Here is a 17,751-nt window from a genome sequence, read left to right as displayed (position 1 = left end):
GCTCATGCTATATCTTTGAGTTATTGATCCTCAAACCACGTCCAATGCTTGTACAGCTAGGGGGTCTGCAAAAAGCAATGCAAAAATGTGTATAAGTCATTCTTTGATGTATTGCGTTCACGATTCCCATGCGCAGCTTCCCACAATTCCATGCGCAGCTCAGCAATTCCCTTGGGTGCTTTGCAGACGCCTTGAACTCATTGCATTCGAGAAAATAATCTCCAGGTATCCAACAAATATTTGTCATTTTTTTGTTAATCATTTTCAACTTTCTGCCAACACTGTCGGATTGTGAAGCCGTCCTTCCAAATACCCGTGCAACAGTTGGGTGAATGTTGGATAAACCTTAGATCGTGGAAGTTGCAATTCATCTGTGTTGGTGTTAATTTAAGGCAACTCAAGACATAGAGACAACATAACCAAAAACTTAAGATATTTTTTTAACTTTCTGGATCAAACTGATTCAAAATTACAGGATATTGTTGTGTCAGTATATTTTTAACTTCCAATATTACATATCGATTATACAACAAACATAATCGGAAAGATGGCGTGCCAAAGCAACTTTAATCGCTATCATCTAATAATTTTAATACAAAAGTTGGATAGCGTTCTTATATTTTTAATAAATATTTAGTCTTAGTATATGCCTTAGTCTAAACGGATGGCGGGACTGGGATCGCCAAATTTTGGGATGTAGAAAGAGCGAATTGTTCTCAAGAATAGTTATAAGAGACATTTATAATGGAGAAATAATTGTTCTCAATTAATATCTATGTTGTCAATGATTGATTTTTCGCAATATAAGATTTCGACTCCTGGTGTATAAGTTATTTCCATAGGAATTTTTTGCTAAAGTTGAATACTCAAAGTGTTAATAGCAATGACGGTGATATATATCCCAAACATATAGATAGAATCCCAAACATTGGAGCTTCAGTTCGGTGGTACTAAAAAGAAGACGGCGGGAGATCAAAGGTCGTGTGTCTTGGGACGTGTTCAGCTTTGGGTGAGAAATAAATGATTCATTGGTTTATTGAGCAAAGATTTCATGGCCGTCGCTGCAGGAGGAAGTGTGACAACCCCTTGGAAAATTATTTCCTTGTAAAAATGAGAAGTTTTTTCACCAGTTATGGGTGCTTTGTCGGCAGATTTTTTAGATTTATCGGCAAAAAAGATGGTTCACCAACCTTGTCTGCAAATAGGATCGGATCACCCCCCCCCCCCCCCCCCCTGAGCTATATAGCTAGTGACGTCTTTGAGCTGATCGTTGGAACTGCTAAAGCCATAGAAAGAAATAAAGCCCCTGTCCTAACAGGTTATTTGCCTGTTCTTACAAACATCAAGCGGACTTGCATTTGCGGAATATAGGGAGAATTAAAGATATGAAAGATTCCCTTCTTTCTTAACTAAAACGACAGACTTTTAGCTGTCCGTTTTTGTCACTGTTTTTCACATTTCCCACTCGAGATATTGATGTGTGAGATTTTCAGACAGGATCTGCACATCTTTACACTACAAAGGTTTCCTGTCGCATTTCTTTCTTACTGGAATATATCTAAAGCGAGATTGTTTCCCTATGCTTTTCCCGCATGCTTATTGACAACCACCGAGTTCGAATGGATAAAAGGCGGCTCCTTGCACATCGACAGGGCGTCGATTTTATGAATTTGAACTTGGTATTTATTTGGATCAGCAGCCGCGTGGGATGCCTGCGTTGGCACCGGCGGGGCATTCTCGTCAACCAACGATGGAAACATAAGCAGTTTTATTTTTTGACCGAAAAGGCCAAACAGCGTTAGAAAACCTATGCAGATCATAATTGCACACAGCAAATGGGCTCTTGTATATTGGTGGTCTTCTTTTGATATGAAATACATCGGCATGAACACGGCCCAACATATGCAAGTGATGTACATTGTGAAGCCAATGAATTTTGATTCATTGTAATTCTTCGGGAAGTTGCGCGTTTTAAACGCATACCAAGTGCAGCAAATCATGAAGATAACGCTGAAAAGCAAATTGAGAATCATTTTTGTGCCTTCATCACCGCAGTGAAACATCACATACTCTCCAGGCTCATACGATGGTTGGGCGTCAGGGCTGTTGCTAACGATCCAGATAACGCCTAGCAGAATCTGGACAGAAATAATAAAGAGCAGCAACAACAACTGTGACTGCGGGCTTATCAATGGCGGCCGCGATATTGATGTTTTCGCGTTGCAGAAAATGCGATAAATCCGATTTGTTTTTAGGAATAAAGGCGAGTAGCACACGCATAATGCAATGCCCGGCAGAACCACTTGCACTGAACACACTGCTGCCGATGGCTTGAAAGCGAAAGTGAACGGGATTGTGAACATAAGACAAATTCCTGCTAACATGAAGTAACAGAGCTCTCGTCCGGACGCTCTTACTATGCGGTTGTTGTTGTTCTTCACAAACATTGCTGCCACAAACAGGGTGCAAATAATCCCGAAGCTTGAAAAGCCCATGTATACTTTCAAAGCCATGAATTCTGACGCTTCGCTGCCAAAATACTTAATTGGTAGTAGAACGCAACTCCGCTTCCCCGTGTCAGGCTTTTTGTCTTTCCCACAATCAATGCACAAATTATTCCGGGTGATATCGTTCTTCTTGCATTCTATGCAGCTCCAGCAGCATTTTGCGAGACGATAATCGCGCTTCTGTTCCGCAATCCATCCAACCGGGCAAGGTAAACGGCAGGATGACGTCATCACAGGACTATTATCTTGCCATCGAACTTCAGTCGCTTCTATCATAATGGTTCCATTATAAGATTGTTCTAAGTAAAATTTACCAGTCTTTGCTAGTCCTTCTCGTCGAAATGACCAATTACCAACCTTCTTGTTAATGTAATGTGTATCATTTCTTACAAAGTTTAGAAACTCATACTGAACAATGTTGTGGTCTATCTTGGTGACTGAATCCGTGTATATGAGGGTCCCGTCAGCAAATGAATTATTTTTCAAAACGGCACCAAATTGCTTCGAATAGAGATATATATCCGACGGTTCCCACCTGTCGCAACTTTCTTTTGTTGTGCACCGTTGCTCAATTATCTGCCGAAACACGTGAGCCAATGAAAATACTGCATTTACAACAGTATGGATAGGCGTGTTCGGATAGTAACCAGTCCCCTCTCGCAGATTTTCTTTCTTTGTGCACGCCTTTGTGCTTCCATTTACCGCTCCCGAGATCTTACAGTTAAACGTCCATTCCCAAAATTCCGTAAATTTAGTGTAACTCCTTGAGTCCATTTTAAGAGCCAGAAAATGGTCCCTGAATCCCTGTAGCTCCTTTGTTGCATATTCAATACTGATTGATCCTTCCAGAATGTCTTCATTGCCTTCTGTGATTTCCATGTAATTCGTAAATCCGGAAGCGGCGATGATCTGAAATTTACGTGTTAAATTATGTTTCCGCATAGCGCGTAACAAACCAATGGAATCATCCACAGTCGTGAATAAAATAAGACCTTTACTTTCCTGGAAAGCACTCACCTCCAGCACTGCTTGCTCAAAATCCGCGGCTGCCGCGTTTTCCGGCAATGAAACGTAATGTGAATAGCATATTTTCATGTCTGCCGCCTTATTTAAGAACTTCCGCGCGACGTCATCACCATCACGGTCATTCGAACTGATTACTGCGATGTAGTTCCAACCAATCTTGAGTAACAGGTCAATCATTGCCATTGCTCGAAAAGAATCTTCAGGAACGGTGCGGAAAAAGTACTGGTTGCTCTTGGCATTTATAATGAACGGAGCGCTGTAACTGACAACTGGATAAGACAGTGCATTTGCCACAACTGACACCTCATATGCATCGTAGGGTTTGTATGGAGCGAGGGCTGATTGCTTCATGTTTCTGCCTGCAAAGAACTTGTAAATTAAGTTATATAAGATATCTTTCGCAGGGCGAATAATGCCGTCTTTCTCTATCTCAGTGGAGAATTTAAAACCATACAGGAACGAGCTGTTTTTGTTCACTTGATCAATTGCAAACAAGAATGCTTCGACAATATGAATTCCAATCTGTGGGTTTACTTTGCCCGTCAATTTGTTCTCAAGTTCAAAAAAGCCTCCAATTTTGATGGTCTTGTTCCCTAGAAGCAAGGAAAATACATGAAGGCCTAGTGTAAATTACAATGTCGTCTCCAACGCAAACCACAGACAGAACGAGCATGCTAATTTGGGGGAGGGGGGGGCAACAACTTAATGCTAAACAACTTTTGTTAATCATACACGTTTCACTCGGCATGACATTTTTTTACAGTCAGAAACGTTAACAGGAAATTGACATTAAAGTGCCTGTGACATGATTTTCGTACTTTTGGGTTTATATATCTAATCTTATGTAAAAAGGCCTGGTATTTTCATTTCTGAGGTTAGTTTTCACGTTTCGTGAGAAATGAAGGAGTTATTGGCGATCTTCTACGCCAAAATTCGCCATCTTGGTTTTCAGAATGCGTAGGCAGTGACGTCACGGGAGGGACCCGATCGCCTCCTCCTTCGAGTTTTTGTATCGTAGTCAATGAGGGAAATCTAGCAGGTCCAAGAGGAGCGATATTTCCAGAGAAAGTAGTGGCAGTGAGGATGAGATTTTTGAAGGTACTGCTTGCATTATTACAATAACGAGTTCCTCCCATGATGTCACAAGAGAACGGCGAATGATGATAAAGCGACTTGGCTAGGCCGCACTATTTTGCTTAATTTCAATACCAAAACGCTTTTATTTAAAAAAAAGTTCAGATCTACTATAAGAGCAGTGCAACGCTTCAATTAAGAGAATAAAAAAAATCATGTCACAGGCACTTTAAATTAAAATTGGAGACACCGTTTTTGCCACCACTAGAATCCGATGTCACTGTTTTCCAGGCTGCGTACACACTGAGAGCGAAATGGCGAAGCGAAGCGAATGAGCGAATTAGCGTTCAGATAGCTTGTACTGAAAACAATACGCCTGTTTACATCAAGACAGAGCGATAAAGACAAGAAGCGACAAGATTACTTCTCATGTATTTGATCGCTGCGAACGGAAAGGAATAACAACAATGGGCGTTGATTATATCGTTGCCATACAACCGATTAGTTACTGGGAATAGTCTGACGATACTGGTCTTCAACCAGACCAGTATTAAAGTACATGGCGTCATATTTGGGGAAAAGGGTGGCCCCCAATAATTGCCAACTGTACTTTATATGGGAAGCAAAACAATAGACATCCCCCCACCAATATAAATTTATTTCCAACGACACTGAAATAACGAGTCAAACATAGATGAGTGCACTCTGAATCTGAAATAGCCTTGTCATTCCTCAACTGCGGCACCAAATAAAAATATCCCCCAGATAAGAGCAAATATCTACTTTTAATAAAAATCAGTTCGTTCCGCTTTTTATTTCGTGAACCCAGAATCGTCTTCGTTTTTAAAAATAAGAGAATATTTAAGAAATCATCTTTCAGATAAAATCATTCTTTTCGTTTCAAATCAGCCACTGCGCCATCAAACTTCACCCTGCAAAACTGTTTGATTCGCGATTTTACGCTCGCAGCATGTTGTTCCGTTAGCTTCTGTTCGCTCCTGTTCGCTTCGCTTCTCTTTTTCGCTGCAGTGTGAACGCAGCCTAAAGAAACAAGTATGTGACTTTTTTCTAGGAAGTATTTCCTGTTTCAGCAATCAAATTTGTTAAGCTTGGAATCTTAGGGAGATATTTGCTAGTCTATATAGATGTACCCTGGGTCTTGTACCCACAAAATATCCTATCTATTATGATATTTCATATTTTATATTTCATATTAAATTAATTTTACACAAAAATCTCTATGGCATATCGACACGAGATCTAATTAAAATGACCTAAAGGCAATAAATCTTACAACCTAAAGGCAATGAATCATTAGGGCCTATTTGCTGCTCTTCCAGGAAGTCGTGTTTTTATTTAATTTCAGCTCTTGAAGTATGATTTTGATATTCTTTTGAACTGCAAGAGGGTTGGCAGTTCCCTATTTGAGGTAGCGATGCTGTTCCACGCAATAAGAGCTGAAAAGTAGAAGCCTTTTCCACATATTCAAGGCTACATCTTGAAATTTTGATGTCTTTGCAACAGTTTCTTGTTCTATAGTTTGAGTGCATGAATATCAGGGGAAATTTATCCCAAAGGCTTTCTGGGCACGTCCTGTTCATAATCTTGAAGGTCATGGCTAATTGATCGAATTTAACTAGCTGTTCTACATCAAACCAATTATGTGACCAGTTATCCGCAAGTCTAACTTTCTTAATGATAGTTTGGGCTCGGTCCGTAGATTTTGCAGGATCTTTATTTCAGAACTAGGAATACTTCTCCAAATGACACTGGCAGAGCGCAAGTGACTTTCTATAAAGGTCTGATATCTAGTTGTTTTGTGCGAGAAGGTTTTTCAGTTTTTTGAGAGAAGAAAACCCTCCACGAACCTTACCTTTAACAACTTTGAAGTGTTGATTCTAGTTCAAACCTTCATCTAGGATGATCTCAAGTGACTTTGTCTGCTTAACGCGTTTATCCATTCTGAAATACTGAGAATCACTTTGAGCATTCTCAAGTATATTTTCAACATCGTTAGATGTTATTGTCATATGTGTATTATCTGCGCACATGCTGGCTTTCGATAGTTATAGACATGTTTTGAAATCGTTCAGGTAGATTATGAACAGGAGTGGACCTAGACAGGAGCCTTGAGGAATGCAAAAGGTTACCGTTTCAGCCGATGACTTTTGCCCGTTCACAGTACAAAACTGCTTCCTATTTTGCAAATATGATGTAAACCAAGTCACCAGTTATTCCTCTTACACCATATTACACCATATTTTTTCGAGCGCGTAAATAGAAAATCAAGCGGAAAAGCGGCGTAGTGTCTTCCGCTTTATCACTCCTATCTTCTGTTTCCGCTCTCGAATTTATATGGCTCTGGGGCCCAGGGTAATAGCAAAGCCCTACCAAAGGAAAAGGGGCAGAGGCCAAATAAAAGGAGGTTAGGAAATTTTGCTTAAATAGGCAACTAGTCCAATACATAACTAAATATCAAAATGGAAAAGTGGAAATAATTCAATAGTAATAACTAAATGATAATCGGAATAGCTGGCAAAGGAAGGTTTTAGATGAGTTTTAATCTATAGGTGATATTTTATCAAGAAGAAGGAACTACATAAAGTGCTTTAAATGTTCTGATAAAGCGGCTATTTTACAAGCAGCTGGAAACATGCTTGTAGGGGTGGAGGAGAACAAGAGTTTGTCTTGTGATTGTGGGCTGACCCCCTGTACTTGCAGATAGAGAACATTCACAGTATCTTTAAAAAACAAATATAGCAAAATTTCATTATGCGCGGGAAATAGATATTTTGTTAGCAGACTTTAATTTGTACATTTTCGCAACATGTTCTCATTCAGTCTCGTAATTTGGAAAAAATTACATTGAAATATTCCAGAGAAACATACCATGGAAGATTTTTCCCTGTGTTTGATGTATAAATCCAAGAATAAGGAGACATGCCAGTGCAGACCTTGAAATTCTTGTTTCCTCTTCTTGGCCCATCTATAATGGAAGAAAAATTAGAACTCTCTGAGTTTTCTGCTGTTTTCTAGAAGGAAGTTAGAACTTAAATCAACTAATAACTGTGTAGAATGACATGTATGATTTTCATGCTCTGTGAAGTTCTAGGCAAGAAACGAAACAGTGATCCATTAGAAAATTCCAAATCTTTCATTGGCCATATCTCGTTAAGTCTCATTTGCCGACAACGGGGTAAGCCTTTCTGTACTTGCCGACAAGTTTGGAAATTTGCTGACTAAGAACCTCAACCTCTTTGTTTTTGCAATGATATTGTTTTGCAAGGGGCGTGTCACGCCCCACGCGCCCCCTATAGCGATGGACCTGACCACGCTCTTTGTTCTTTAGCATGTCTAGCCCCCCCTCCCTCAAAAATCGTTCTAGCCTCCTCGATCCTTTATATGCTCCACAGTCCTTGGTGCCTAGCCATATCTCAATGTCCCTAGCACTGCCTTTGTTCTCAATCAGAAAGCTTGTATTGGGCTGTTCAATTCACCTCATTGGGCTGTCATAAGTAGTAGATAACTCCAAACACAAGTATGACAGCTTTCTGCTCATGTAAGTTTATTAACATTATCCTTAACATTATACACTCTTTTTTTCATATGAAAAATTTCATAGAACACGAGCTTCAAAATTTGTCAAAAGTTGAGAAGAATCTGAGGCCGAGCTACTATAAGATGTAATTTTGAACAACGTTTTACCTCAAAAACGATGATTTTAGCAATGCGTGGGTGTTCTTTGGTGAACTTTCAAACTTGTCGGCAAATGAGGGCTTTCTCACGCACTTGGCAGATGAGGCCTGAACACCTCTTTATAGCGAAGAAGCTAGTAATCGCACTGCTTATATCCTATTAATTTAAGAACAAATTTAAAACAATCAAGCCTAAGATTTTCGAAAAAATCAAGAACAGTCATCCTTGTTAATTTCTTTTCTCTCTTCTGACAACAATTTTTGACCCTTGTTCTTTGTTTCCGTTTCTTGTTATTTGTTTTTTGTAAATGTCATCACCACACCTTGTTTTCTAAGCTCTGCTTCTCAAGAAAAAGGGATTCTTAATCTCCCCTTTCAACCATGAATTAGTTTTGCTTATCCACTTTTTTGACATCAATAACTGTATCAAGTTCTTCCGCTGCCCGAAAAGGCAAACCATGGCATCAAAATATCGCGTCTTTCTTTCAATCGGCGAGCTTAACTCATAAAACAATCAATTTTGAAATATCAACCCTTGTTTGATTAAATCATATATATATTTAGTTCGTTTGATTTAAATTATGCGTCTGCAAAATAATTTGCTTGAAGATTTGTGGCTATGCAATAAAAAAGTGCTCGGGATCAACATAGGCGGAGGAATAAAGACTACGCTTTCAATGCCTACCTACCGAATGAAAATCTACAGAAGGTTGGAGAACCGTTTGATGTAGAGAAAATGAGCTGATCCAAAGACATACAGAAAACAAGATTTTAAGATTTAGAACTTTTAAGGCATTTCTTTTTTCAAGGAATTGGCCTTTCTGAACATACTAACTAGGGGGCAATCGCCCCTGCAGCCCCAGTGACTTTCAATTGTTTCAAATAATAGGCTATTGTCCTTCTCTTTATATAAACAAAGGTTTGTCCCCGCAGCTCATTTCCCTTAGAAAAGGCTATGAGTGGAATCCTGGGGAAACTTAAAGGGCTAGTAGGAAATCTTATTCTGTGACATATGCCAGGAACAAGTCAAGTCTGCAAGTGATGAAATAGATAAGAAGATTAGAAAAGAGGTGTTTAAAAAAGGAGAACATATTCGATTTTTGTTAATTTGTATCAGTCGCGAAAGGCATTATTCAAAAATGGGAAATTGTCCTGAAGCCGAATCTTGATAACAAATAATTCATAAAGTTTACTGGAGTTAATTTGATAACTTCTCAACCTCCTTTTTGCTAAAAGAAGCTCAAATGATATATGGGGGTTTATGTTCAGGAGATTAAGGAGAAAGGTCAGGAGTATATGTCCAGGGGAAGCTCAAAGTACCAGCTTTGAACAGGGTGAACTCAGAGTAGATCAGTAGTACTAAAGTAGAAGCATCTGATTTCAGTAAGAATGTTAGTAAACGAAACTGAATTAGATTTTGCTGCAGCCATACAGCAAATAATTTGAAATCATCAGTAAGACTTATCAAGAGCTGCTTGATTAAACAAAAAATCTCAAAATCATAGCGTAGGCCCTGATAGGAGTGGTTTTGCACAGAAGTTCGAGAGAATGGCAAAAACCAAAATAAAAAATAAAAGAAAATGTGATTTATAATTAATTTCAAATATAGCGATTAGAATCACAGAGGGAAAAACGATTAAGTTCTCAAATAATGACCTCACAAAAGTCTATTTTTAGAATTATTTAATTTGAATCCTATAACCTGAAAAGGCATCATGGTGTACTTGAAATTAGCAAAATCAGTTAAATGTGTTACGCATTGGCAAATATATGGCCACACAAGGAGAGGATTTTTTCCCCATCAAACCTCGGTAATCTAGTTTCTGTTCATAACTTTATGAAAAGAGCCTAAATGGAGCCCAGGGTTAGATAACAGTGATCCGTTAGAATATTCCAAATCTTTCATTGGTCATATCTCACTTTTTTATGACACATTCAAATGATTTTGCTTCTATAGAAGTATTTCTAAGTGTTCCTTTAGGTTATGTGGTAAAAATCCTAAAATTTAAAAATAGATTTTTAGGACGTCAAACTTAAAAATTATATAGCTAATCGTATTGAAGCCATATTTCCCTATTCAACAGAATGCCTTTCCTGTTGTTTTTGTAGATATGTATCGTTCATGCTCTCCTTTTTAAAAAATATCAGCTTAATACTGAAATAGGGCAGATATGAATGAGTTCCCTTTTGCAGTTGAAATTTTGTCTAAAGAATGTTGGTATGCCCTGTATCTATGTTTGCAAAAGTGTGTTTAGTCTTTGAATTTAAGCGATTTTCTCATGATTCCTTTAAAAGTTTCGTTATCCATACAAGAAACGGGTCTCTCAAGACCTTAAAAATGATATGTAAGCAGAGACGTAACACAGTTTAGCGGCCCTTAGCTCGATAACGAAGACAGCGGTGGTTTTAGGGTCTGTGGAGCCCCTGTTCTTTGCTATTTTTTTAATTTTCTTTTAGCTACCATAAACGTGTGGCCTGGGTTCATGGCCCCCTGTACAGCAATGGACATACACTCCTCAAGTGTCCTCAATATATTTTAATATTCTTGATCCTAAGACTTGATCATAAGAAATTCACATTGTTTTCAAAAGCTTCTTTAACGAAACATATTACTTTGCTCCCCTTTCCTGCTTCCTGAGACCTTCTTGCAGTCCGCAGATATGGGCCCCGTTTCACCACTGTATGTAAGCATTCAAAAACACCTGATAAAGCCACTTCAGTGCTATCTGTAAAGATTTCCAGCGGAAAACAACGAAGAGCACTCTATCTTTTAGTCTTATGCTTGGAGCATAGCATAAACTTTGGCACAAGCGCAACATAACTTTGATACGAGGTTAATAATGTCACACTGTCTCTATGTAGAAAGAAAGAACCCAGCTTTCCCTTAAGCATCCGTTGCTTAGAAGCTGGTCACCCTGAACTAAAGTTTACGATTTTTTACGAATTCAAGTGAATTCTTGCGCTTGGTTTGTGAGACATAAGTCATTCACGTGGAAAAATATTTTACTCATCGCGGAAATACAGTCATACAGCCCATACAATCTGAATGCCAAAATAAATTTTTGATGACTTAATGAGCGAGATATGAACGAAATGATATGGATTGACACAAGCTAAAAAGCAGTTAGTAGAAAATCATCGGTGAAGAAAATTATCATCTTCTTTTCTCTGCATGTCAAGAAGTACCTTATATGTATGATTAATAGGTTTGTTTTTCAAGCATTCAGAATTTGTGAAGTTACAGCAGAAAGGTCTCAGTATTAAAATTGGCCGATTTCTAAATCTTTCCTTCTTTTGAAATGACTATCTGTTGCAGGGGTATTTCAACGTAATCGCGAAAAGTTGCGCCGTTAATTTGTAATGTAAACTATTGAACAAGCCTTCGCGAACACAATTTCAAAATTGTGCGAAATAGCGGAAATGTTAAACGCAAAACTTTAAGTACTCTTTTGTTAAAGTACTCAATGTATCAAACGTCTGATACTAACTAAAAGCTAAAGAAATTGATATTTTGCTGCGGATCGGTAGTAATATCAAGATAATATAATAAGAATCTTGTATTTGACATACAGAATTAAACTGCAATTCCAAATTATGATTACTTACCTTTTAATATGTCAGCAACTTCGAATGCAGAGTGCTCTAACTTGGATTGCCTCAACCCACTGATGTTCTCTTCGGATCTGTAAGAATACTGAAACTTGATCCCATAAATCAATTCTTCTTTGTATTTCTTCAAATCGTTAACATGTTATTCTAGCAACAAACATAACACCCTGCTCCATACTGGTTTAATCATGCTTATAAACTGACCCTAGCGATGAACTAGCACTGTCCACAAAATTAGTTTCTCTGCCAATATTGACAAAGCAACAGTCATGGCGTTTGCAAACGAATCTTGTGCATTGTCCAATGTCTTGAACTTCTTTGAAAGAAGTCGGTAAATATAGATAATTTCACCGCCATATACCAGCTACATGATGTTTAAAGTATCAACTGGTTAATTGACGGGGGATGCTTAGGGAAATTTCAACGCCTGCGTATGTTCAAATAGAAAACTTAATGAATTCTTATCAAAACAGCACATAATTAATTAACTGCGGCAGTGCTTCATGCATTCCAGAAGAAATTCAAATCAAGAAAAATAAGAAGTAAAGGCTGCAAAACATTTAAGGTAGGGTAATTGTGAACGAACTTTTGGCAGGAGAAAAATTTTGGTTAACTTTTGAACGAAATATTATAAGCATAGTTGATGAAGATATGACAAAGAAAAATATCACACATTAAAGCACCTTATTTTGACAACCATTGCACCTTGAATTCACATATTCTGACGAGTATGCTAATTAGCAAGGGTGCGCTTATTCGAACAAGTGCGCTTATTCGAACGTGTGCGTTTATTCGAACAAGTGCGCTTATTCGAACGTGTGCGTTTTTTCGAACAAGTGCGCTTATTCGAACGTGTGCGTTTATTCGAACAAGTGCGCTTATTCGAACGTGTGCGTTTTTTCGAACAAGTGCGCTTATTCGAACGTGTGCGTTTTTTCGAACAAGTGCGCTTATTCGAACGTGTGCGTTTATTCGAACAAGTGCGCTTATTCGAACGTGTGCGTTTTTTAGAACAAGTGCGCTTATTCGAACGTGTGCGTTTATTCGAACAAGTGCGCTTATTCGAACGTGTGCGTTTATTCGAACAAGTGCGCATATTCGAACGTGTGCGTTTATTCGAACAAGTGCGCATATTCGAACATATGTGTTTGTTCAAACGTGTGCGTTTATTCGAACGTATGCGTTTATTCGAGCTATTTCTTTTCGTGGACCTAAGCTTTGGAACCAACTTAAACCTAATGCCAAAGAGGCACCTTCCCTTGCCACCTTTAAGAGAAGAATAAAAAACTAACTATGAAGGACCATTCTATTTCGTAGTATCTATCTTCTTACTTATTAATGTTTTTGTCACAGCCCCCTGAAAAGCAGTTCTCTTGGACTGACGGGGCTACCGTGCCTAAATGATGAAAAATGTAATGTAAAAAAATGTAAAATTTAAAATTCAAATGTGTGCGTTTATTCGAACGAGTGCGTTTATTTGAAATAGCGCGCTTATTCGAACGTATGAGTTTATTCGAACAAGTGAGTTTATTCGAACGGGCACGCTTATTCGAACGCGTACGCTTATCAGAATGCATGCGTTTATTCGAATAAGCGCGTTATACTCTTCCGAGAAAGCACCAGCCCTAGCTTTGCCTAATAATTTTACCTTACCACTGTCTCTTCAGCAAAACCGAGCTCACTTTTTTTCTACCGTTAGTGACAAACTCCTAATGATTATGCATAGGTGCATTGCATTGCAACATCTGCTGTAGGATATTTTCCCAGGGAAATCAAAAGGAAGAACATTTCAAAGAAATCTATATTCAACAAAAAAGTTCACAGGCAGCGCAATGGTACAGTAGCATTGCAAGACTTCTTCAAAGACTCAACCTCTTTTCTCTTGCGAGAAAATAGAAAATGTCTGAAATAAAAAGGGACACGATATTGGTTTGAAATTTTAGAATTTCTTTAAGGTACGAAATGCTGAAATCATCAGTTAGCTATAAAATGTTGATGAAAAGTAGCTTATTTGCTGCACTTATGAAAGGTCGTATTCTAAATCCTAGTAAAATGCAAAAAAGGCGACTTGAAATGCAACTCAATAAACTATTCGAAAAACACTTACTCATTTACTTATTGCTTGTTTAAAATTAATGAAGATTTCAACAACGCTTCTTCCAACGTTTTCAGCAAATTTGCAAAAACTTGTTGTGATTGGCGTAATGACAATGGTCTCTTTGTTCTGCAATCATAACAAGTCTTTTTCATACCTCTAAACAAATCTTCTTTGGAAAAAAAGGAAGTTCAATTAAAAGGGCAAAAGACTTCCTCTCAGAAGAAAATATTTAAGATTCACGTACAAATCCACGACAATTATTTTCGGCGTGGGCAGGCCCATAGACTCTGGGGGGCAGGGGGGAAATGTCCCCCAATAATTTGCGAAAATTGTGTTTGAAGATCTTATAAGCGCAGCTTGATCTGACAGTATTTCATAAGGCAGGTATAGAAAAAGCTATGTTTCTATCCGTGCCCCCCCTCCCGATCCAGTTTAGCTGTCTACGGGCCTGGTCGTGAGCAAGTAAAAGTTACACAAAATTTCGGAAAAATTACAGAAAAGCTACATGAAAGAAAATTTTGGAAAAGAAACTTCACGTTTGGAGAACACGAGCTAAGTTACGCTCTCGCCATATCATTAAATATAAAAGTGAAATTAAGACAGTTTTTTAAGAATAACAACTCATTTCTTAATTTTGCATTTTGTAGAAATTAGTGTTAAAATTTTGAATGCCATCTTTGTGGATTATCCAGAGACAACCGGATTGAATGTTTACTGTCCCAACTTTAAGGGATTGAAGCCTAGCTTATAATATAGAATAAACGCGGAAACAATTGGCTTGAGTTTCGACTGGTTGGGATTAACCTTTGATTCAAACCAGAGACGGATTTAAGCGGCAAGAATTAGGAGGGTGTTGGATAATAAATGGACTTTGTGTCACACCCTTCAGGGCACTGGAAACTGATGGAAACGCCCATTTTCAAAGTTCAGTCTTTACTTTTAAGATATAAAAGATAAAAAGATGAAGAAAGTAACTTTCCTGCATCATTTGTTATTACTTACTACCATAAAATGCATTTTTACCGAATCAAAACAAAATTTGCAAAAGTAAAACTTGCTTAGAACGTATTGGGAGTAATGTAGAAGCTTGTGACTGTTATATGTTTGTATGTTTGTATGTCATGAATCTTAAAATGCTATGTAATATCAATGTCTTAATAAACTAGGCAAGTTAAGAAAGGAAGTAAGGTCTGAAGAAACTTCGTATAAAATATGAAAACAATAAATATCCGTATTGAAAAGGAAAAACCTTTTATTCACATCTCCTTTTCGTCTCCTGGAATACGTTTTAACTTAGACCACGTGGTTCAAAAATAGCTCAACGGTTTTCGATTAAAGGCATTCGACACAGGTAAAAGTGGCTTACAGCCACTCGATCACGAGCGGTTGACCAATCAATTTGCACACAAAGAAAAACATGCAAACAGTTTCCGCCTTTCTGGAAATCAGCGAAATCCTAGTGCAGCACGCAGAGGTTTCACGTGATTAGTGTCCAGTTCCTTTCTTGTGCCCGTGCTCTGATCAATTTGATATTATCAGTTATTTTTGAATTTGCTTTACTTATGCATGTCAACTGCCTTTAACAATATGATGATGCAAGCAACTGCATTCATTCCAACTTGACTCCTTTCAATTATTTTTAATGAGAAAATGTTCTTGATTCACTTGATTTGTTTCAGTATTATTATGTTCGCACTAAGCAAGCCCATAAAACATGGATAAAATGGCAAACTTTATAAATTTTAACCAAAATTCTTGTTAAATTATATTAATACCATTTTGGATATCTTTAATTAGATCGTTTTCTTAAAAATATTAAAAAAAGAACACCCCCTGTACATGCATCTTCTTGTGAACGCTCTAGCGATAGGCAATCTCGTGTAGCAAAGTTGTAAACTCAAGAGTAGAAACGAACCCCCCCCCTCTTTAAACCCTCTCTTTGCACCCAGCAGGAGTGGTCCTGTAGCGCCCCTTCCCTAGACTGTTGTATTAAGCTACCAAACTGGAAAATAACTTCCATTCATCTTGATGGTATTCGCGTCACTGAGTTCATATTTGACTACACGTAGGCCCGGACAAACAAAGTGTTACATCGTTAAATGAGGGTCATCATTTTCCCACGACCTACAAAGGCACAGTAAACGACATGTTGCCTTCCTTTCCCTACGAGTTGCATCAAAGGTAATTTGAGTTCATATCACCTTAGACGGCAGTAACAGAATTCTGAGAAACAGAAACCACTAAAATGGTCAAATCATTACGTCGAAGGTAACCTTTCAGCAAGATATGAAGGATGTATTTAGCTTTTCAGAAGATCATGTCTACAAAATAAGGGCAATACGATAAATGCTGCAGTGGTTGTAATTTTTTTGGTTCTTTTTGTCTCAAGCAATTATATGCATTAGTATTGGCTGTTCAAAATCCATCTCAGGAATGTTAACAGTAAAGGTTGGGTTGAAACTGAGAACCAAAGCTTATATTAAACAGTGGTGGATTTAAGGGGGCAACTAGGGGCAGTTGCCCCTCCCTCAACGAGTTGAAGCAAGTCTGGCGCCACTTTTTTAGAAATTGTGCGCCTCTTTAGAAGAATGAGAATCAGATGAAAAAGGTTCTTTGACCGATAGGTTAATTTGCTTCAAGGATTGCCTCAAAGTTATGTTGTTTATTCTGAAAAGGTATCTGAAATTCTTGTATACAGCGTACTCTCGTAACTAATTTTTGCAAATTTTTCAGCGCCCCCACTACCAACAGTCCTCCTTCAAATTTGCTCAAGATCCGCCCCTGTTATTGAGTCATACCCCCGTATTTATGCTGCATCGATTAATTACGTACAAATGCTTGAATGCCATTACTTTGTGATACCGAATGTTTATTCATATTTTGAAGTTGATACCTGCTACTCATGGTTGAATTAGCCACAGACGCAAAGAATTTGTCAAGCTAAGAAATTAATCAAGAAAAATTATTGCCTTTCCAAAATGAAACAATTCAGTCCCAATCAGCTCAGAGACCTTAGAGACTTCAGCGCTTAGAACATCATATGGGTATAATATATAACCTGACTCCTGATAAGTGAAAATTTTAGGTATCCTTACATGAAGTACCAAAAAACGAATTCTAGAACTATGCCTGTCACATGTCAAAGTTGCCACTGAAGATGACAGCCAACAAACCATATTGATTTTAACATCTGATAATGAAGGCAGACTTGGAATCCGAATAAGGAACAAGTTTTGCTGGATGTCATGTTGGCAGGAGTGCATTCCTTTTCCCTAGGAAAACTATGATTCATTAACTAAGTCAAAATCTCCTTGACGTGTATGGCACGAATTTAATTTGAATATTCTATTCGGACACGCTAGTTCGACAAAACGTTTTTGTCTCAAAGATGGTATATTAGAGATGGGGGTACAGACAGTAGCTTCGATGATCTGCCTTGATTTAGAATTGTAGCAACTAGCAATGAAGTGTCAAAAGATCTGTCAAAAAGCTCACCTCTTCTTCTACGAACAAGCATTGAATTAAGTAGTTCTTCCTTTTTCAAATGGTTCTCTACGTCCAATTCAACGTTGTATTTGAGTCTCGTGAGAATACTTCATTTCGGTTGCCATGTCTAGCACTGAGATTGCTTCATTTCGATAGCTAGAGCTTAGTTAGACCATTGTGTCATCAGTTGCAAGGTGCAGAAACGCCAGTCATAGAATCAGTCACACAGCATTGATCAATATCGCTGGTAGTGACA

At 38.1% G+C, this 17,751-nt stretch overlaps 1 protein-coding gene across 2 annotated transcripts; it reads right to left on the bottom strand.

The window, feature by feature from the left end:
* Nucleotides 1-54: 54 nt before the first annotated feature.
* Nucleotides 55-17,644, bottom strand: LOC135689465 (metabotropic glutamate receptor 3). 2 transcript variants are annotated; one of them, XM_065206698.2, is made up of 4 exons: nt 17,505-17,644; nt 11,909-11,985; nt 7,497-7,593; nt 55-4,126 (listed from the first exon to the last, which is right to left on the bottom strand). In XM_065206698.2, exons 3-4 carry the CDS (start codon nt 7,591-7,593, stop codon nt 1,578-1,580), a joined length of 2,646 nt encoding a protein of 881 aa, XP_065062770.2. In that variant the 5' UTR covers nt 11,909-11,985; nt 17,505-17,644; the 3' UTR covers nt 55-1,577. The 2 variants fall into 2 exon arrangements, with proteins under 2 accessions (XP_065062770.2, XP_065062769.2); XM_065206697.2 differs by lacking the exon at nt 17,505-17,644 and adding an exon at nt 14,019-17,074.
* Between the last annotated feature and the right edge of the window lie 107 nt (nt 17,645-17,751).

This window comes from Rhopilema esculentum, chromosome 5 (assembly GCF_057945365.1).
Source record: "Rhopilema esculentum isolate cy_ngs chromosome 5, ASM5794536v1, whole genome shotgun sequence".
Taxonomy (NCBI): Eukaryota; Metazoa; Cnidaria; class Scyphozoa; order Rhizostomeae; family Rhizostomatidae; genus Rhopilema; species Rhopilema esculentum.
Note: the sequence above shows the minus strand (reverse complement) of the source record. Positions and strands in the feature narration are given on the sequence as shown.

Bases quoted from the DNA above. Each gene is read 5' to 3' on its own strand.
- LOC135689465 (XM_065206698.2), bottom strand. From the start codon at position 7,593: ATGGGCCAAGAAGAGGAAACAAGAATTTCAAGGTCTGCACTGGCATGT. The intron at 4,127-7,496 runs GTATGTTTCTCT...CCTTGCTTCTAG, and splicing joins ACAGGGAAAAATCTTCCATG to GGAACAAGACCATCAAAATT.